General features: G+C 34.2%; 2 protein-coding genes across 8 annotated transcripts in view; one reads left to right on the top strand and one right to left on the bottom strand.

Annotated features, from left to right (window-relative positions):
- Window positions 1-295: 295 nt before the first annotated feature.
- LOC145740236 (uncharacterized) lies at window positions 296-8,199 on the bottom strand. 4 transcript variants are annotated; one of them, XM_081995638.1, is made up of 14 exons: window positions 7,979-8,187; window positions 7,332-7,502; window positions 4,029-4,156; window positions 3,767-3,966; window positions 3,530-3,711; window positions 3,235-3,470; window positions 2,523-2,696; window positions 2,315-2,418; window positions 2,108-2,262; window positions 1,817-2,055; window positions 995-1,757; window positions 794-939; window positions 550-742; window positions 296-482 (listed from the first exon to the last, which is right to left on the bottom strand). In XM_081995638.1, exons 2-14 carry the CDS (start codon window positions 7,498-7,500, stop codon window positions 310-312), a joined length of 2,862 nt encoding a protein of 953 aa, XP_081851764.1. In that variant the 5' UTR covers window positions 7,501-7,502; window positions 7,979-8,187; the 3' UTR covers window positions 296-309. The 4 variants fall into 4 exon arrangements, with proteins under 4 accessions (XP_081851764.1, XP_081851762.1, XP_081851763.1 ...); XM_081995636.1 differs by having other exon boundaries at window positions 2,315-2,469; window positions 7,979-8,186; XM_081995637.1 differs by lacking the exon at window positions 7,979-8,187 and adding an exon at window positions 7,568-7,948 and having other exon boundaries at window positions 2,315-2,469.
- A 4,624-nt stretch (window positions 8,200-12,823) lies between these two features.
- Window positions 12,824-21,888, top strand: part of LOC145725537 (uncharacterized) — a 40,945-nt gene continuing 31,880 nt past the window's right edge. The window contains exons 1-4 of one of the 4 annotated variants that reach the window (XM_081974361.1): window positions 12,824-13,335; window positions 14,637-14,825; window positions 16,103-16,190; window positions 16,251-16,362. In XM_081974361.1, the coding sequence (XP_081830487.1) occupies window positions 13,308-13,335; window positions 14,637-14,825; window positions 16,103-16,190; window positions 16,251-16,362 (417 nt within the window). In that variant the 5' untranslated portion in view covers window positions 12,824-13,307. Of the gene's footprint in view, window positions 13,340-14,588; window positions 14,826-16,102; window positions 16,191-16,250; window positions 16,363-21,888 lie in introns of all 4 variants that reach the window. The other 3 variants (XM_081974351.1, XM_081974360.1, XM_081974359.1) reach the window with 3 other exon arrangements.

The following is a 21,888-nucleotide window of genomic DNA, read 5'->3' as shown; positions in this document are numbered from 1 at the left end:
GCATCCTATCGCAATGCTACTCCTGGTAAATGACAAATGAGTCGATACAGAGTGATTTCCTCTCTTCCTTCATTTCTGCCATAAAATGAATTATTTTATTTATCAAATACAAAAGTCATTTAGGATTAAGTGTTAGTAGTTCAGTTTAAAGCCCTGTACTAGAAATCACCAACGAATATCGCCAACGATTCAAATCTGTTTTATCGTTGATACCTTTTTCCTTTGGCTATTATATGGTAAATATGTAATTCGCCAAAACTCAACTTTACTACAGAAAAACCAACCAAACCTAGTATAGGTAATATACATTTATTTAATGGTATCAGATTTATTAACCAAACACTTAATCCTAAAATTTTCTTGCAACAGAAATACATTGCTATCTTCTCGTAGTCTGACAGCTCTGGTGGTGCCCAACAAACTTTCATTCCTCTGAACCGCCCTTCTGATGTGCTTAGATTCATCCGAAGATATTCTGATCCCTGGATGATATTATATGCATTATTGATAAAAAATTTGGTTAAAAATGAGTTAAACATTAAGTCCTACCAGCACTTTCTTCTTTAGGCGTATACTTTTGAACAGATTCGTGAAGAGTATTGTACTTGCTGGTGTGTGGCAAAGTGCTCGACCATTTCTTTGTTAACGATCTTTTGGCTTTGGCTGTGTGGATGTTGTCGATGATGCCTAGCAGTTTAGATTGGTCCTCTTTGGGAAGTGAAGAGGTTGCTTCTTGAAACACCTGCAGAAAACTGTTCAGTTTTGTCATTACAATATATCAGGGAACACCAACGCTTAGTTTCTGCATAGCAGCCATTGATTTGAGTAGATCCCCAGCGCACCTGTGTTGACCTAAACGGTGACGTTTTTTAAAAATAACCGTTAAGGGACTGTTTATTTTCAAAATTTCGTGTTGGGGTGTTTCAGTGCTGGAGTTATCTAAAAATATCATTGTTCTTTCAAAACAGAAATTGGTGGTTGACACTTCACAGACCTTCACTACCTAACAAGAGTGAATTGAAGTAGTTTCGGCCAGGTAGAGTTGTTTTTCGTTTGACTGATCGTACATTCCTGGTTTTATCATTCCAAGTTTTGCTCCCAGGATTATCTACTTCACTCTCGCTGCCATGACCATAGGATGGTAAAGACAAAATGTGCCTGTACACTTTCTCTCTGTCCTGGACAAAAACAAGTCTTAAAGTGTTCTTCTCCACCATTCCTAACATATCCTTAGCCCATTGCCAGTTTTTGCTAATCGAATCCATCAGCCCTTGTGCTGGAGTAATACTGCCTCCATTGACCAATCTACAGAATGAACTTATTGCCTCAACTTCATCAGATTTCCATCTGTCTTTAATAAGATCCAAATGATACGAGACGTGGTAACTACTGGAGAACACTTTGCTGAGGTACGGTTTTAAAATTAAAGCCAAGTACTTGCGGTTAAGGTCCATGGCTTTGTACAACCATTTTAAAATCACTTTGACTAAGATCAGGTCGTCGTGCAGGTCATTGCAGCCTTTTGTTACAATTTCCTTGTCTTTACGAATGAGATCCACTAATTTTGTTACGTATTCACTGTACCCGAATTTAATTTTGGTCTTGTTTTTCACTACGTTTGGATTGGATTGGGATATGTATTGATCGCGTGCTTGATCTAGCAAAGCTACCAGGACAAATATTATGTCTTCCAAAACATGATCGCTTGGGTCTTCTGAAACTTCGTCAACTTCACATGGTAAACTGGTAGTGTGGGGCTAAACCCAAACTTTGATGAGCTACATATGCGTAAAAATATGTAATTATAATTACTTACGTGTAAAATTTGTTGCTTAACTTTCAGCATACAATGCAAAACTAGTCCAATGTATTCTAGTTGCCGGGTAGTATAGTGGGTGTGCACAATATCCCTACGGTTTTTAGAGCCTGCAAAACACAACCTTCTGCCTCTGGTCCCAGCTGGTGGTAGCATACCATCAACCAGTCCTTTCCATTTGTACAGCAGATTTAACTCAGTCTCTTGAGATACAAGAAGATTGGAGAAGTGGACGTTTCCTTAACACAATCTACGTTTCACAGAAATTATATGGGTAAAAGTGACTTTTACCTTGATTGGACATAAGCGATTCATCAAATAACCTAACCATGTACCCTTTAACGTTGGTAGCTTCGATGACAAAGTCATCGTCACTTAAATGACCAGGATTCACCAAAAGATTTGCTTTTTTGAAGAAGTAATTCGGTTGAAACTCTGAACTAAGTCTGGAATATGGTTCAATAAGTTTTTTATACAATTTTAAGTCTAGAATCTAACCGGATTATTGCTTTGTCCAATATTTTAAGCACCAACCCAGACAAATAAGCTGGAGACCATGACATCATATCATCAAACGGAGTGGAAGAGTTCTCCTCCAGCTCCTCCAACAACAAAGTAAAAAGCATGTAACGATTGAGGATTTTATAAGACATCTACAACTCAAACCATCATTTTCTCATCGACAATATTAAAATTTAAATCTTACCGGTTTTTGAAAACGCCTGAAATTGTTAATATCTTGCAGAATATCGTAGAGAATATCTAAAATTGTTCTTACGGTACTGTTTGGAGCGTGATGATTTAAAAGCGCAAATTCAGTGGCTGGTACTCGGATTTGCCAAGCTGAAGAGTGAACTCCATAACCCACTAAATATAGACCCTAAAAAGAGTTCAGAAAAGTTATCTGGGTAAAAGTGCCAAGTTAATTTTAAAACTATATGTAGCATGTATTGTCAAAGGAATTATGGTTTATGATGTTAATCTTTTCTAGTAAAACTCATAGGTTTTCGTAAAAAATTAAATTCTCTACAATTTTTATCTCGTTAACATTTCCCTGAATTTTACCGAGTTACGCGAAATTGAAGTTGTGTATGTAAGTGGACATTCTGGACACTTTGCCCTCATTAAACATTCCTAAGCAAATAGGATCTCCCTTCTGAGGCCCTTAAGGACAAATTGTCTCTAAGATTTTGGTAGATAATTAAACTTGCTACAATTTTTCCCGTTAGACTTTTGCTGAATTTTGTCAAGAAAAAGAAAAAAGTTACCAATTAGCAATTGTAACTACTTTCGTTTAGTAATTGAAAAAATTAATTACAATTATTGTTTTTGAAGAAGAATTACTTGAAATTAATTGAATTACATTTTTCAATAAAAGTAATCCAACTATCGACAACTCTGCATAAAATAACACATACTGTTTGTGCGGACTGGTAATGTAACAGACAGTCCGAATGTCCTAAAGGTATTCTGGAAGGATAATCGGTGGAAGCAGGCCAAGCGTCCACTCCTACAGCAACCAAAATAGAAACTTTTACTGAAATAGCTGCCAAAGCTGGGGAAAGAAACTCCACTTTGAGTTTAATGCCATTAGGCTCATCCACTATAGCCAGTCTGAAGTCTCTGGTATCTGGAAATCTTGGCACATTACCACCTAGTCAAAACACATAACTGAGTAACCAAACGATTTAATTTAATTGGATTACACTATACCTGGACCATAGTAAACATGTTGGTTAGCAGGAGATTTTAGTAAAAAATGCAATGTGGCAGGATCCATTATTTTCCCAGGAATGCCACACATTGTTGACTCATCCACGTGTAATGGTGAAGCTGGTCTGTCGTTTCCTGCAGCTTGAGCTAAAAGCTCCACCAATCTGGCTTGAATTCGATCTCTGATTATTTATAAAGTTGTCATTATAGTCAGTAGAACTTTTTTGACTTCAATACCTTCGGAGAAAACCAAACGAATTGATAAACTCCTCCCACACTTTGTAGGTAGAAGAACTGAGGCGTATCCTAGCATATCCTGCCGGACAATCTTTGTCAGTTTCCAAGATTTCGTACACTGGTTTGTCATCAGATTCGTAAATTGTGGGGGTTGATAAGGCATCTAAACGCAGAAGGTATTCCAAATGGGTTGTGGTGGTCTGTATATAGTGTATTGGAAGTTAGTGTTATACGTTTTAGTTGAATTTAGAGGTTTTCTTACATCATTCTGATCCAGTCTATTGTTAATTAGATACTTGGAAGAAAACCTGGGATCGATTTGAGCTGCGCCGCATAAAAGTCGTTGCACCAATCGTTCAGTCACTGATTTGGCCAGGGCAATAGATCTTTCTAAATTTAATTCAGTTTTAGGAACGTAATTAAAAAAGTGTGGAAAACCTGTATTTGATTCACCCTGATGTCTCAAAAATACAAGGTGATTCAAGCTTCAAAATTCACAGTGTTTAACAAACACTGATTAATAGGACATCAACTATTTGCCTTGAGATTAATTTATTTAACTTTAACTTCATTTAGCAGTAATTAACAAAGCAGACTTAAGAATCTTATGTTTTTGAGTTGGAGCTATTAATTTTTTATAAACAACAACAAACAATATACAGGCGTGTTCCATTCTGGACACATGGATGAAGACTTAACTAAGAACACCTTTTGAAGTTAAATCTTTATTAGTTTCAGGTCAATTAACTAATGTTTGAAGATTCTAACACTTGGTTAGAATCTTTAAACATTAAAAAATGTGCTCATGAACCTACTAATTTGTCTTTGACCCTCATTTAATCCAAAAAGGCAATTGAACTTATTTCAACTGACTCGTTCATTAAAAATTAATAATAATATTAAAAGTTTGGGACCTTGACTAAAATGGCAGCCGTTATTTATTGAATAATGTTCGTTTTAATTTAACCCGGGTTTTTATAAAGATTCATGTAGACTAACTGGTAACCCAGTATGAACTGGATTTTGTTAATACATATCGATATAGTCCAAACCAGAGCAAATGGCTGTTACGTCACAATTGCAAAACACAATCTTGTTTGTTACATGATAGTTTAGATTAGAGTTGCAAGACGTCTTACACAGTCATGATTGTCTTAAAACTTTTTTCAACAATTTAAATTTTTCTATTCGACACTTATTTGAAAATATAAGTTAGTTTAGGTCAGTAACATATGGTGGATCATAAATAGTATTAATCTTTGGAAAACCAATTCCATGGCTATCCATTGACGTATAAAGTCCATACTAAGTCAGTCAAATGAGGCAGTTATTCGAGTTCAAACAAAACAGTTAATCAAAAAGCATTGGTTAGCTTTATATTTAGACTTAGTACTATCGAAGTATAAACAGGGTGTTACTAATACTTGTATGTCAATATGGGTGTTTGATTGTCATGATTTATTCCATATAACTATAAAACCAGCCTAATCATTCTACAATTCAAATCAGACAATCGAATACGTTTTATTTATTTTTATGTGCAATATAAGAATGTAAGGTTGGTTAAAGCACTTTCTTCCAAAATAGGATTTTGGAATACGTTTATAGGGTCATATTTATGTAAAAAGCAGTAACCTTTTAAGTAGATACTTGTTTAACATTAAAAAAAACAAGCAATATGTATGATTAAGTGTTCATATAAATTACAAAGACAAGTAAACAATTTAAAAAACGGGAGAATTTTAAGAAACAAAAAATACATAACAAGACAATAGAGTAAACAAAAACAAATACAGGGTGCTTCCAAAGTTGGTGCTTTCCTTTCACCTGCTAATAGGGCTTCAAAAAATAAGGTTTTTTTTCCTTGACGCTTTTTCGAAATATGAACAATAACGAAGATACAGGGTGTCAAAGTTTTACTGAAAAAATAAAAATTTAATGATTTTGGCCAAACCACTTGAAGTAATTAAACAAAATTTTGTAGGTGTCAGTAGCTACGTGGAAAGGAAATTTTCCAAGAAACAACAATTTTCTTGCGTTTACCAGTGGCGCGCGTATAATTTTTTTAAAACATTTTCGAAAAAAAATATTACCCTACTGGTTTTAAATCCTTGTTCAATTCTAAAAATAAAACCCCTTTTATTATTTTTTGCTACAACGCACTGTTTCCCAGTAAAAAAAATAAAAACCATCTTAATGCGTGCCTAAAATTAAATGCTGTTTTAATTTAAAATGTCAAATTATTAAAACTTAGTTCAAATGCGGCTGAAATCTTTTGTTTTTGTTTATGTCTGTTGATAAGGAATAATCTGTAGTTAGTTAAAATTAAATTTAAGTTAATTTTTATTTTGTTTTTTTTTTCAGTAAAACTTTGACACCCTGTATCTTCGTTATTGTTCATATTTCGAAAAAGCCTCAAAGGAAAAAAAAAACTTATTTTTTGAAGCCATATTCGTAAGTGAAAGGAAAGCCCCAACTTTGGAATCACCCTGTATAATGAAAATATGGAAATACAAGAGCACAAAAATAAAGAAAAAGTATTCAACATATAAGAAAAAAAAATACCCAAAAAAAAAACTATACCCAAAATTATACCCAGTTAACAAAAACGGAACCTTATTCTACCTATATTAACCCAGTCTATTTTTCACCTATATACAGGGTGTCCTTGAATTGATATCACATACAGTAAGGAGAGATAGCACGTCGAAAATATGAGAAAAAGTTGAATACCCTTTTAAATCTCCCTTCTTTGAGACACAGCGTGTTAAATTTGAAAAAATAAAAAAAAAATTTGTAAGCATGTTTAGTGTTAAATTTAGTTTTGTTAAAAATTATTAAAAAAGTGTATCTAAATGTTTCCAATTAATAAAATTGTTTTTTCTTCATGTTAGTTGTTCATAAAATGCAATTTTTTTCAAATGCATCCATTTTTCCTGTGACGTTGAAGTTTCTGCTTTGTTTCAGTGGCTTTTTCTTTAAATTAATTGACTCAATTTTAACAATTCCTTTGACGATTGAAACGTATTTTCTTACCCTTTCTGAAGATTTAAATACATTTTTTTAAAGTTGCCAGTCGTTCGAGTATACAGGGTATGACAGGTGTAGTATGAAAAATTCGGTCTATCGACGTTTTGAGCAAAAATTGTTTTCAAAATAATCTGCTTAGTCAAGTCTTGTAGTCAATATCTCTAGACGTTTTCGCCAGTTTGGTGATTAATAAGGGCCATTTACAAATTTTCTAAAATGGAGTTAATTTTTACTTACCTTGTTTTAAATTTTTCGGTTCCTTTTTCTGACGAGCAGTTTATTTACTTATAATATATTACGTAAAAAGTACTGTTAAAAAAATATATCTGATCGTTTTTCCATGATGTGAGAACGACCAAAATCAGCACAAAAAATGAGAGTGCTATCCTTAAAAGATACATGAAATTTGGCATGTTTTAGGATAGGATAGGATTTTCTTTGTCATTCTAATTTCAAATAAAACTTTAATACTCGTAGAGGCAAAAATCAAGGCAGAAAAACACTCTAAAAAAAAATGAAAAACTGATTTGCTTACCCAAAGACAGGTGTTCAGGTGCTTCGCTGCTTTCTAATCGTTTATTGAAGATAAAATTCAAGTTTTGCAACTGGTCCACGCAAAACTTTAACCTCGAATTGGGCAGCACCAGTTCTTCCATTTTCTTCATTCGCACATTCTTCTCAGTTTTGTCTCTACCACCGAACATCTCTAAACATTTAAAAATGATGACTACGTGATGTTTTCTACTGTTTTATAGCCAGTGGCGTACACACTTGAATATTGAAGTTTTATTTTAAATTTATGTAAACGAGCAGCTTAGTTATGTTGCAGCAATCGTACATTCAAACTTTGTGTATTTAGTTCAAACCACCAAATCACTCAGTCAATAGTAGTTTTAGCTGAACCAAACTACTTCGCTGCGTTGTGTTCTAAAAGCAATTTAATTATTGATTCCGCCTGTTATTGCCAATTTATCTAACGCAAAATGAATCGACAACTCTGTTCTCCGACAATTTGCGGCTACATATCAAACTTATTAAATCACAATTAAGAGTGCGACACAATGATGATGTGAAAACGCAAAACTAACTTATATGCTAGTAATTGGCAGTTTAAACTGTAATTATCAACGTATTAATGTCAGTTAAACTGCTCCATAACTTTGTCTGTAACTGTCAACTTACCTTAGATTATCACTATTTTGTAGCAGAGTTCAACAACTAAACTCATCGAAATGATGCGATGTATTAAATCGTGTTTCCGCCTAATAGAGTAGAAACAAAATACTGTTTGTTAGGGTGTTTTTGCGTGAAAACTATAAACTTTCAGAAAGTTTGAAATTGCCATCAAGCATAAAGTAAAACTTTAAGGAAGGCAAACTTAATAGTCCAAGTTAGTGGCAAGACAAATGTTTGTAAACTACAATCGATACTAAATTTTGATTTTACTGACAATATTAATGCGAAAACTATTAATCGTGATTATACAACAAGTCCCCACTTAACTTCCGATCTACGTGCAATTACCGGAAGACCCTTTGTTAGCTACGTCATGCATTCAGCCGGACTTGTAATTACTCGTATTGTTCGTCCAGCTTCCATAACAATCACACAGTTCATTATATGTTACAAAAGTGGGAAAACGATCAGTGAACCAGATCGATAACTGCCCTTTTCTCTTGTGTACGCATTTTGAGCGATTCGAAAATGTCGTGCCTCATAACATTTAAAACGATTATGGCACGAATTTATGTTTTAATTACACTAGGAAGGAAAATGTTCTAATTGGGGCTTATTTGAGTGGTTTTATTGGTTTTAATGAAAGTTCCAATTTTAGTAATTAACGCAATTAGAAGTAAGTTTGAAAAGGTCTTCTTTGTACGAGACTGTATAAGAGTATTTAGCAATCGTAGGTCCATCTTACCCGGAAAGAGAAACTCTAGTAGCTTGGATACAAAAAAAGTAAACAACTAAAAGACGTATAACTATAGTATAAAGATATTCAAGATTTTCACAGAAACAACTGTATTCTTTGTGAATCAGAAATTCAATTCTTGAATATGTATTCAAGTCCCAAAAGAAGATATTATGGTGGCAATGAAAACGGGCACTAAAACTTTGAAATGTATTTTCTTAAATTCAACATTGTTAAAATCCGTAAAATGTTTGTAAAATAGACCGTATAGTACCATAAGTTTATAATGAAATACCAAAATAAAAACACCACCGCAAAGAAGTCATAACTGGAATAATTAAAAATAAAACACTACTCGGTTTATTTTAAAAATAACGTTTTTCAAATAATTCTTGCTGCTGAATAGTCAAAAATGCTTTCTAAAGCTTTCCTGAGGCATTTAAATAGTCAAAACAAAAGTTGGAGCATTTTTAGTGTCTTTAAAGTGTCCGATTGTAACCGTAATGCTTCTTGTTGTTTTTGAGTAGTCAAAAATGCTCCGTAAAGCCCTTCTGAGGCGTTTAAATTATAGCCTTAGAGACCTTAATGTTTCTTGCCGTCTTTCAGAAGTCAGAATTCTGCTTAAAGCCTTTCTGAGGCGTTTAAATTAACCAAAAACGAAAGGTGAAAGCATTTAGAATGTCTCTCTAAAGTGTCAAACTAGAGTCGTAATACATTTCGCTGTCTTTCAGAAGTAAGAATGTTACTTAAGCCTTTCTAAAGTGTTTGACACGCAAAACAAAATGCTGGACGCATTTTAGTCTCTCTAAAATGTCAAATTCAAAGCGTAATGCTTTCTCCAGCTTTTGATTAGTCAAAAATGCTGGGTAAAGCCTTTCTGAGGCGTTTAAAATGACAGAACAAAAGCTGAAAGCATTTTTAATGTCTCTAAGTCTTCTTGAGAATTTTGGGATCGCAGAACAAAATGCTAGAAGCGTTTTTAGTGTTTCTAAAGTGTCACACTCAAGCCTTAATGTTTCTTGCTGTCTTTCAGAAGTCAGAATTCTACTTAAAGCCTTTCTGAGGCGTTTAAATTAACCAAAAACAAAAGGTGAAAGCATTTAGAATGTCTCTCTAAAGTGTCAAACTGGAGTCGTAATACTTTTCGCTGTCTTTCAGAAGTAAGAATGTTCTTAGTCTCTCTAGAATGTCAATTTTAAACCGTAATGCTTTCTTCCGCTTTTGAGTAGTCAAAAATGCTGCGTAAAGCCTTTTTGGAGGCGTTTGAAATGACAGAACAAAAGCTGAAAGCATTTTCAATATCTCTAAAATATCATTCTGAAGCTATAATGCTCCTTGTGGTCTTTTGTGTTGCCTAAAGCATTCTTGAGAAGTTTGGGGACGCAGAACAAAATGCTAGAAGAACTTTTAGTTTTTCTAAAGTGTCACAATGAAGCCTTAATGTTTCTTGCTGTCTTTCAGAAGTCAGAATTCTGCTTAAAACTTTTCTGAGGCATTTAAATTACCAAAAACAAAAGGTGAGAGAAAAAAGTATTTAGAATGTCTCTCTAAAGTGTCAAACTGGAGTCGTAATACTTTTCGCTGTCTTTCAGAAGTTAGAATGTTACTTAAGCCATTCTAAAGTGTTTGACATGCAAAGCAAAATGTTGGAGGCATTTTAGTCTCTCTAAAATGTCAAAATCAAACCGTAATGCTTTCTCCAGCTTTTGATTAGTCAAAAATGCTGGGTAAAGCCTTTCTGAGGCGTTCAAAATGACAGAACAAAAGCTGAAAGCATTTTTAATGTCTCTAAGTCTTCTTGAGAATTTTGGGATCGCAGAACAAAATGCTAGAAGCATTTTTAGTGTTTCTAAAGTGTCACACTCAAGCCTTAATGTTTCTTGCTGTCTTTCAGAAGTCAGAATTCTACTTAAAGCCTTTCTGAGGCGTTTAAATTAACCAAAAACAAAAGGTGAAAGCATTTAGAACGTCTCTCTAAAGTGTCAAACTGGAGTCGTAATACTTTTCGCTGTCTTTCAGAAGTAAGAATGTTCTTAGTCTCTCTAGAATGTCAATTTTAAACCGTAATGCTTTCTTCCGCTTTTGAGTAGTCAAAAATGCTGCGTAAAGCCTTTTTGGAGGCGTTTGAAATGACAGAACAAAAGCTGAAAGCATTTTCAATATCTCTAAAATATCATTCTGAAGCTATAATGCTCCTTGTGGTCTTTTGTGTTGCCTAAAGCATTCTTGAGAAGTTTGGGGACGCTGAACAAAATGCTAGAGGAATTTTTAGTGTTTCTAAAGTGTCACACTGAAGCCTTAATGTTTCTTGCTGTCTTTCAGAAGTCAGAATTCTACTTAAAGCCTTTCTGAGGCGTTTATATTAACCAAAAACAAAAGGTGAACATAGATCTCGTTGGAGACTCCACCCTATCCACGAAAGACATTTTCAACAAGGTGGAAGGAGCAACAAGTAAAGTAGGGCTGAAGATCAATGAAGAGAAGACGAAATATATGTGTATAAATAGAACGACACGAAGAGACAGAATAGGGCAAAATGTGACGATCAACACCTTTAATTTCGAGAGAGTACAACGTTTTAAGTCTCTGGGGGCCGTAATTACAGCGGACAACGATGTTACCGAAGAAATAAAAAACAGAATCCAATCTGCAAACCGCTGTCTGTTTGCACTGAATAAGCTCATAAAATCAAAAAATCTCACAAGAAGTTCAAAGATCAAAATCTATAAATCCATCGTCAGACCTGTAATAACGTACGGATGCGAAACGTGGACCATGACCAAAGCAAACGAAGAAAATCTAAGGCGCTTTGAACGAAAAATACTTAGAAAAATTTTCGGACCTCACCATGACATCACCACAAACCAGTATAAGATCAGAACCAATATCGAATTAAAAGCACTCTACAAGGACGCCGATATTGTCCAAGAAATTAAATCACAGCGACTAAGATGGGCAGGCCACGTGCACAGACTGCATAACGAAAGACTTGCAAAACTGGTATGGGAGGAGATTCCCACAGGCAAAAGACCACTCGGACGTCCCAGAATGCGATGGAATGATAACATCCAAGCAGATCTCCGGAAAATGAACATTCCATTTGACCCTAGGTTGATGGAAGACCGAACAAATTGGAAAAAAGTCGTACAGTCAGCCAAGACCCACCCAGGGTTGTAGCGCTACAAGAAGAAGAAGAAGAAAAACAAAAGGTGAAAGCATTTAGAATGTCTCATCTCTAAATTGTCAAACTGGAGTAGTATTACTTTTCGCTGTCTTTCAGAAGTAAGAATGTTACTTACGCCTTTCTAAAATGTTTGAACACGCAAAACAAAATGCTGGACGCATTTTTAGTCTTTCTAAAATGTCAATTTCAAACCGTAATGCTTTCTCCAGCTTTTGAGGAGTCAAAAATGCTGCGTAAGCGTAAAGCCTTTCTGAGGCGTTTAAAATAACAGAACAAAAGCTGAAAGCATTTTTAATGTCTCTAAGTCTTCTTGAGAATTTTGGGGAAGCAGAATAAAATGCTAGAAGCATTTTTAGTGTTTCCAAAGTGTCACACTAAAGCCTTAATGTTTCTTGCTGTCTTTCAGAAGTCAGAATTGTGCTTAAAGCCTTTCTGAGGTGTTTGGACTTTCAAAACAAAAGGCATTTTTAGCGACTTTAAAGTATGAATTTAAACCATAATGTTCCATGTAGTGTCCAACTGAAGTTTTAATGCTTCTCGCTGTGTTTGAGATGTTCAAATCCTACCTAAAGTCTTCCTGAGAAGTTTGAACTCGTAAAACAAATGACTTGTAGCATTTTTAGTGTCACTAATGTGTCAAATTGAAGCCATAACGTTTTTCGCTGTTTTTAAGTAGTCAAAAATACCATAATGTTTTTCGCTGTCTTTTTTCGCTCTCTCTTTTAGAAACTGGTAATAAACATTTTTTTAATTTTTTTCATTGTTTAATTAAATGGAGATTATTAATCACGCATTAATATACACTGTGTATACACTACATGTATTTAGAAAAAGAAGTTATTCCATTTGTATAAGAGGAAGGGGTGACAGACTTTACGTCCTCACTGTCTAATAAAATGGTTCATTCATTAATAGGATTTATTAAAAAATTCTGTTAATACACGACCAATGGAAAATAATACAATTTTTAGACTTTTTTAACAATTTTAACAAAATGTTTGCCTGTGCTGAAATAAAACGTTAAGACTCCGGACGTTTTCCCTAAAGGGCAAATAAACGCACCCAAGAAACTCGACCGAAAATGCATCGAAAACGGGAATGTCTTCCGGTGCGTTTCCTTTCCCTGCTGATCCAGATTCCAATCAATGGAAACGGGCCGCGTCGGCGCATACGAGACGCCAGCATCCCAGTTTTCCCGCAAGTCGAACCAGGTGTGTCGGAAAAAAATGCGTTTTCCATTGCAACGGGACGACCGAGCGACGTTCCATTAACAGCGACACTCTCTCCATTACGATGGCTAAATCGGACTAGTCCGGATCCATTTGGGAGCGCTAAAGAGTGAATCGGTTTCGAGGTGATGCGGAACGGGATAATGGAGATTAAACCAGTCAAGGTCACTAGGGAGAAAAAAGTTTATGGAAAAGGAGACGAGGTGTTTTAAAGGTGGGTGTTTATTGAGTTCTGTAGTGATAGAATACGTAGAAAATGTTGGTTTAGACTTATGAAATTGCTGCCTGTTTAATTTAGTTAATATATTAGGAGTGCAACATTTTTTACTTGTCAATTTTGATGCTCTAAGTGTATTTTCTCGTCTATGTCCGTGTGCCACAAAAATCTTTTTTTTTTTAAACGGTTACTTACTTTATCGAAATTAAATAAATATTGCGTTCGGTAAAATGACACTTTTGTTAAACGAGAAATATTTTGACTCCTACACTCTTCAGAAATTATGCCATATACTTACCGGACACTCTGTATAACGTGACGTAATCAAATTTGACATACGACGTTTTGGTTTTTAGTTACCATTACATTTTTTAATTGAGACCTTTTGTGTGAAATTTTGCGAAAATACAAAAAAAAGTTTTCACGAAGAGCGTCTTGAAAATATAACATCTCTCAACAATATTTCATTAGATCACATGACAGTAGTCCACATGATTACGTTATTCATTACGTGATATTACCGTAGTCGTTTGCACAGAGTGAACACGTGACAAATTGTCCTAGTGTCTATCCAGGCATTATATCCAAAACACTCTTTGTGGAATACATTTTTTGTTATTTTAGCTAAAATGTAAGTCTGAAACATAACACTTGAAATATCAAAGTTTTCAGTAGCAGAAACATTTTACGAAAGTAGAAATCTAATGTCTCTTTTACACGGAAACACAAAAAAGCTGATGACGGTTGTCCAAAAACTGAAAGATTCTACAAGAAAATAGTAGTATCTAATCAAATTAATTAGAAAATAGTCAAAAAGTGCCATAAAAATAATTGATTAGAGGGTCAGAACAGACTCGTGGATGTCATTTGACAGTGTGTCACATGCTCATTGTTTTGAAAATTGCAGTGATGTCACATGGATAAGTGTCAAATGACTTAACAGATAATTGTTCGGTTGTTATTTTCAAGGTATACCCTTTATTAAAACATAAATTTTGTTAATTATTGTCAAAATACATTACCATAACCTGAAAAATGTGATAAAATGATAGTTACGGCTAGTCGAAGACCGGAAGGATGTGTTGAATTCGTTGAGATGGCTAAGTGCCTAAAATTTTGAAAAATTTTTCACTCTTGTGAGCCTCATTGTTCTTTTCGTAAATTAACAATGGTTAAGTCATTTGGTGAACAAATAACTAGTAAGGGACCAGAGACCCATTGAGGTCATTATTCACTGCTGTTATTTGTAGGAGGATCACCCTGCATGAATGAATATGAGTAAAACGTATACAAATTAGAAAGAATGACAACAACCACCACCACTTTACCCTCATCCAACCAAAACGTAACTCAACCATGGAAGTTTTTGGGTTCTGCCAGTTCTGTCAGTCCAGTCAGTGTGTTTGAAGACGATTTTACCACAACAACTGTAAAATCTCAAGACTTCAATGGCACAGGATATTACATCGATGAAGAAGGAGAAACTGGTAAGATTTAACTTTATATTTATGTCAAGGGTAAAGTAAAAAATAGGTGTTAAACTTAGGTTTACCTGAGTAAAGTAAAAAATATTAAAGAGACATGGGTAAAGTTCGAAATAGTATTCAACTTCAGTTTTCGAACTTTAGCCGGATAAACTACGTTTGTTGATTGAGCGGAAATTAGACAAAGATTGTTGAGGTTTGAATGTGACAACAGATCAAGTGCAAAATAACACAGTATAAACTAAACTTATCTAAGCTGTCCTTAAACTCAACTTACCGCCATTTGCACCGTCGAACTTTAAGGCCAGCAAGTTCAGCATGGTCCAGACTGTGACTTTTTCAACTGTATTCTACACAGTCTGAACCACACTTAACTTAAGCTTGGCTTAAGTACGACGGTGCAAATGGGGGTGAGCCAATGTTAGGAAAACGGACATAAATAGACTAGATGCAAAAAAACATTCAGAACACCAAGCAAAGAATATGAAAGCTGTATCTAACTCAAAGTATGCTTCATGTTCTATTGGAGATACAGTCAGAGTGAAAATTCCCGATTGAGGAAGGGGGGATTTTAGAGACATTCCAGTGGTTGACAGAACAGACGACAATTTTGATAAGCTTGCAAAACAAGTGAAACTATCAAGGAAATATTTTTCAAGAAGCAATCTGCTGTGTGTAGTAAAGAACTGGAGAATCCGGAAAATGTGTCATGATAATGGTTTACTTTACTTGGTTACTATTATAGTTTTAGTGTCTTAATTAAATGTGTTTTTAAAGATTAAAAACCTTATTGTTATATCATTATTAATATACCGTTCTTTAACTAGGCAAAAACGGATAGAATGTAGTTTATCCAGGTAAAGCCCGAATCATGCAAAATCTTAATAATTTGGACTTTACCCAGATACTTTAGCTGCTGCTAAGTTTACTCGAATACACTTAAGTTTAACCTATATTCCATCTTTACCCGCAAAATTTACACTACAGTGATTTTTGATCGGTTAACTTAAATCGATGCATCATCTAATTAGCTTAAAAGGTGTCTATATCTGGGATCGGACGGGAGAGATTGATGTTTTTAGAAAAGAAACAGCCCCATCATGCTATTAATATTAGCGGGGCGCAAAATTATGCGTGATGAGGCAGTAACAAGGCCCCCAAAAAGGTTCGATGATTAAGTTATTCAAAAAGGACTTGAATGCCCCATTAGCATCTCGCACTCTGTATTAAAGGTCAGCGACTTGGTTTTTATTAATGTTTTTTCTTTTTTCGAATTTTAGTGTGGAGTGACTTTAAGACTGTGGTCCTGGCCTGCATCGCCACTTTGGTCCCCTTAGTGATAATTCTAATAGCCATATTTGGAATCAGGTTACTATTGTCAAACTGTAGTAATTGGCTTACCAGGTGATTGATCGGATTTATTTGTAGGGTGTTGTGGATGCAGTACAAAACTAGGAAAAAGGAAGATAATCTAGAGGATGACACTTTTTCTACATCTTCTAAACGACGCGCTCTTCACTCCTACCTCTTTAATGAAAAGGTAAAATGTTTTTTTAGGTAAAAATTTTAAATGACTTAATTATCACACAGAAAAATTAAAAGAAAAAAAAACTTTTTTCGGGGGTAATTGCACAAGTGCATAAAAATTACCGATAATTTTGCATGAAAACTTGTTATCTCTTAACTGCATGAGTTTATTCTTATTATTATTCACCTTCGGTGTCGGGCTCTTTCGCCAAAAAAATATGAAAATGACCGAATGCAGTTTGCAAAGATAACAAGTTTGAACGCAGAATTATCAGGTCATTTTTAAGGCACGAATGTAATTTTGGGGAATATTTCCCGAATAAAGAAAATGTTTTGGTTTTGCTGCAACTATAGATTGCTCACTGGAGCTCAATGAGCAAGTTCCAAACCGTTCATTAATTTATTGTTGACATCGCGTTTGACATTGTTTGGTTATAAAAAGTCAAAAAACTGCGCAAAGACAACAATTAGTATACTAGCAATAGGCTCTACAACAATGCAGTCGTTATAGATACGTACAGTGCAATTATCGAAATGCAATTATCACTTTAGAATGCAATTATCGCTGTCATTCTGGTGAAAATGCACTGCTCATATGGGACATTTAACACATGAGGGAAATATTCGGGGGCAATACCACAAGAGCTCAGATTTAGCCGGATAATTTTTGTGCTTGTCTTAGAACACTTTCTTTTTGGTGTAACTGCACGAGACCTGTTGCAACTAAATCACGAGAGCGCAGCTCGAGTGATTTTGCCAAACAGGTCGAGTTTTGTACCATAAAGAAAGTATGAGAAGACAAGCGGAAAAATTATCCTGCTCAAAATCTGAGCTCGAATGGTATTTGATACGACAATTCCATGAATATAATTCTGAAATATAAGGTAATAAATTTTAATTAATTTTGCATTAGAAACGAGTATTTAAACAAATAAAAACACTACACATTAAAAAGAACAATTATTAAAAACACAATTCTTTCTTGCACTTTCACCTTGAAGGCTACTTTCTAGGATCGATGTAGATTCTTTTGTAACTGTAGCACTTGATTGTTGATGTAACTGAAATAGATTCTTCGATGATGGTTGTATAGGTGCATCAAAGTTTTCAGAATGCTCTCGGAGACTGGATACAAGGTTTAAATGATGATCAGTGTGAAGTTGTAAATAAGGTTTTATGGAACTTGCTGAGGAGTGCCCAGTAATTTTGATTAAATTTTGTTCACTAACACCGGCCTTTGCTAAATTTGACACCGCACTCGAGCGGTGAGAATGATTAGTTATCTTTCTTCTTTTAATGTCCAAACCAATTTTTTCGGCGGAGGTTTTTGTCCACTTGAGTATTTCGTTAACTCCTATAGGAACATTCTTGTACCAACCTTTTGACGTGTTACTTTGCCAGAACGGATTTGGAGTTAAGAAGAATCTGTCACTTAAAATATGATTTTCTCTGTGTGATAAAATTTTGTAAAATAATCTTACTGGACAAATAGAAGGATTTTCTTTGTTCTTTACTAACCATTTACTGTCGCAACATTGTTTTGAGCCACCTTGACAAGTTTTTGAAAACACTGAATTGTACTCGATGCGGCCAGTCAAGTCTCCATTATTAAACCTTTCCTCCTTGAAATAAAACACTTTACAATTAGCAGCTTCGCCTCCGCGCCATGCTAGCTCGTATGCGACAACATGGTAAAATATTTTTAATAGGCCTATTGGTGTGTCTTCATTCCATATTAACGCCATTTTGTCGATTTCACTCTTAGTTAATGCGACAGAACTTTCTTTACGTTTAGTGTAGTCACTTTGCAGCTTCTTTCGTTTAGAATCACGTGCGTCGCGAGACTTTTTGAAACCAGGATCAGTAAAAGGATTAAAAGTAACACGGTACCTTTCTAGATATCTCATTTGCAGAAGTTTTGCTGTTGTATTCCATATGGTTTTTTACTACGTACTCCTTATAATCATCGCCGTTTTTTTTTTTCATATTAAATCCCCAATCCATGAGTATAAGTGCAATATCGTCTACTGATTGCTATGTCTCCAGTTCGAACTGCCTTTCTTCACAAAACTGACTAAATTGTTTCCATATTGAAGACTGGGACTTCCTTGTATTGGCAGGAATCAATTTTTCAACTTCTTTTTGAATTTCTGCCTTAGAACTGTGTCCGAAGCGAGCCATAACCAAAACAAAACGAACAAACATCAAAACTGACAGTGCCAGCAAAAATCTCAAGGTGAGACATTGCAACAATAGAAGTGTAGTGAAAATCCGTGGAAACGATGAAATCAAGAGCAAAATTTATCCGATTTTTTTATCCGCTAGCAAACTCTCTTCCTTCCTTATTAGCCGATAGCAAACCGTGTTTTGATGACGTATATATGGCATTTTTTGTACATGAGTGGAATTGTCGCTGTCATTCTGGTGAAAATGCACTGCTCATATGGGACATTTAACACATGAGGGAAATATTCGGGGGCAATACCACAAGAGCTCAGATTTAGCCGGATAATTTTTGTGCTTGTCTTAGAACACTTTCTTTTTGGTGTAACTGCACGAGACCTGTTGTAACTAAATCACGAGAGCGTAGCTCGAGTGATTTTGGCAAACAGGTCGAGTTTTGTACCATAAAGAAAGTATGAGAAGACAAGCGGAAAAATTATCCTGTTCAAAATCTGAGCTCGAATGGTATTTGATAAGACAATTCCATGAATAATCAATAATATAATTAGACTGCGACTTTCTTGTACTGGCAGAAATAAATTTTTCTGGTTCTTTTGATTTTCTGCAGTAGAACTCTAACGGAAGCGAGCCATAACCAAAACAATACGAACAAACATCAAAATTGACAGTGCCAGCAAAAATCTCAAGGTGAGACATTGCAACAATAGAAGTGTAGTAAAAATCCGTGGAAACGATGAAATCAACAGCAAAATTTATCCGATTTTTTTATCCGCTAGCAAACTCTCTTCCTTCCTTATTAGCCGATAGCAAACCGTGTTTTGATGACGTATATATGGCATTTTTTGTACATGAGTGGAATTGTCAATATAATTTATTAGAATTAAATTTAAATTAAATTTCCCACTTATCTTCTTTAAGACCAACATGGTATATTAATTAACCGGATAGATATGACGATTTGAATCTTTCTACATCTAATCAAATATAGTTAAATGCAGTTATTGCAAATTTAGTTAGTTAACTAAAATACTGTGTAATGAATCATAAAATAGAACCAAACTTATTTTTCTTACGAGCTATTACTTCAGTGAATAATAATTATTTGTTTTTAAAATATTTAATATTTTGCTTGAGAATACTTCCTCAAGAAAAACGCATAAAAATTAAAAAAAAAAATCTATTTTAAAAGAAGATTAAAATTGATCGGTTATTTGCATACATTTTCGAATTTTTGCAAGCTGTCTCAATTAAAAATTTAATATTTTTATTTTTGGCGGCAAACAAAAAATCAGTGAATTTTACAACCGCATGTGACCTAAACACTGTAAGCGATTTTAGGGTCACGTGAGGTGCTGAACGTTCATGAAAATGGCAGCAATCTAAAAGCTGCTTTTTTGACTCAAAAATCCGCCACAGTTTCCACTTTAGACATAATGCACCAGAAAACCATTATTTTAAAAAACGAGCCAACGTTTTTGTCTTGTTGAAATATCAAAGATCAAATTGAAAGCGCAAATGCCAACTGTTAAAATGGACATAGCCAATCAGGATATCAAAAAATGTAAATGTTAAATTGAGTTTCCAAAATATCTAGATTATTAAATACCCAGAACCATCAATTACATTTTCTACTTACACGCTGAATATAAATAAAATGTAAATTTAATACCCTGGCACTATTTCTGGACACTCAGAATTTACTATTAGAATCTGTTTTCTCTTGTCAATTTTTCATTTATCTGGGACATTTTAAAATTATTTAGTTGATAGCTTTAAATTTTGGGCATTAATTTAATAATGTTCTTCACCTTTACAAAATAAATATTATTTAAACATGATCACTTTATTGGTAAACATCGATAACTATCTCTTTTCTTTTTTAATCTGTCTGTTAAGTTTTCCAAAGAATATAACACAAGACTTAATAGTTTTCAATAAATACAATTTTGGCTCTGTCTTAATTTTTAGACAAAAAATAGAACATTAACTTGATTGTAGAAAATTCAACTTACAAAACTAGAAGATTAGTATAATCAGAGACAATAATAAAATCTTCTACACTAAGGACGTTTAAACCGTCACCAACACAACAAGAAACATAGTAAAGTAAATCAGACTAATCTAATAGTTTTAAACTTTATTTTGACAGTGAAATTTTGCACTGCATCTGTCACACTTAGAGTAACTATAGCAAGTGTAAAAGACGTTGGTCCAATTAGTCAAAAACAGAATTTTTCCAGATTCATCCCTAATTTGTATAACACTATTCCAGGGTTGGCCAATGCATTTTTGAAAGGTTTTGACACAAATAATATGTAGATATACCTATAGAGTATTCCAGAACACGTGACTTTGACAGATGTCGGCCGTATTAACTGGGCGAGGGAAAACCATTTACTTTCAGTCTGCCTTTTTGTTTATACTCATTTTGTATACAGAAAACTTTTTAGAAATAGTATTTAAGTCTCTCTTCTAGCTCTTTTAAACATGCCAGAATTGACAAAAAACCGAACCTGTCATTTTACATTTTACAAAAAGCTGTCACTTTTAATTTATGGCTTTACCTTTTACTTGTGTTCTTTTCCTCCTTGATTTCCCCCACTGAAACAAAAACAAAAATTGGAGTTTTATGTGATGTTGACAGAGTTTACTTGGTTTCTAAAAAATTGGGTTTTGGGATATATTTTGCTTTGCAACACTCAGTGAGCATAAATAAAACAATTTGTCAAGTCAAGAAAACACTATACATACCTACACATTTAGAAATCCCTTTCAGGATATTTCATATGGCGTTTTCATAAAAAATTTCCAAAAAAAGATATTTACAGAACTAGTACAAAACCAAAAATTTCTGAAAAAGTTTTAAGTATATAGTCTGTTCCTCAGAACTTAACGTTAACGTTCCTAAAAACTTATAATTTCCTTGCTCTTGTGTTTACTTTTCAACAAGGCTGTGATAATACCTGTTTTCCTCATCAAGGAGAGTTTATTCTTGAGAAACATTTTTTATTCACAGTTGGTTTTCTGTTTAAAGTCAATTACACTGATCTGCAGATATCGAAAATTACAAATTTTATTTTTCCACCCAAATATTTAGAAGAATATACTTGGGTTTATAGTACAATATACTCCACACCAATTTTGAAAGTAGACTTAATTAATTCCTTTGAAATAAAATCAAACTAATAAAATATACTTCATTTTCAGTATAGTTTATCCCAAGGAGTTTCTAAAAAAATTTAAATGGTGTGGTTTTTCACTGAAATCGGAAAAAGTACCTTGTATAGAGCAGTCTGTTACACCGATTTTGCAAGTTTTGTTTGTTATTCAAAAACTTCTGATTTAAGATTAAAAA

Source organism: Ips typographus, linkage group LG1 (assembly GCF_016097725.1).
Source record: "Ips typographus isolate SLU linkage group LG1, UJ_Ityp_2.0, whole genome shotgun sequence".
Taxonomy (NCBI): domain Eukaryota; kingdom Metazoa; phylum Arthropoda; class Insecta; order Coleoptera; family Curculionidae; genus Ips; species Ips typographus.
The sequence above is the reverse complement of the archived record's forward strand: the minus strand, read 5'-3'. Positions and strand labels throughout refer to the sequence as shown.

What these genes read in the sequence shown, in the direction of transcription:
- LOC145740236 (XM_081995636.1), bottom strand. Translation starts at nt 7,500, where the DNA reads ATGTTCGGTGGTAGAGACAAAACTGAGAAGAATGTGCGAATGAAGAAA. An exon ending in TCAGGCGTTTTCAAAAACCG is followed by an intron (nt 2,470 to 2,522) that starts GTAAGATTTAAA and finishes TTTGAGTTGTAG; the next exon opens with ATGTCTTATAAAATCCTCAA. An exon ending in CTGCTATGCAGAAACTAAGC is followed by an intron (nt 743 to 793) that starts GTTGGTGTTCCC and finishes AGTTTTCTGCAG; the next exon opens with GTGTTTCAAGAAGCAACCTC.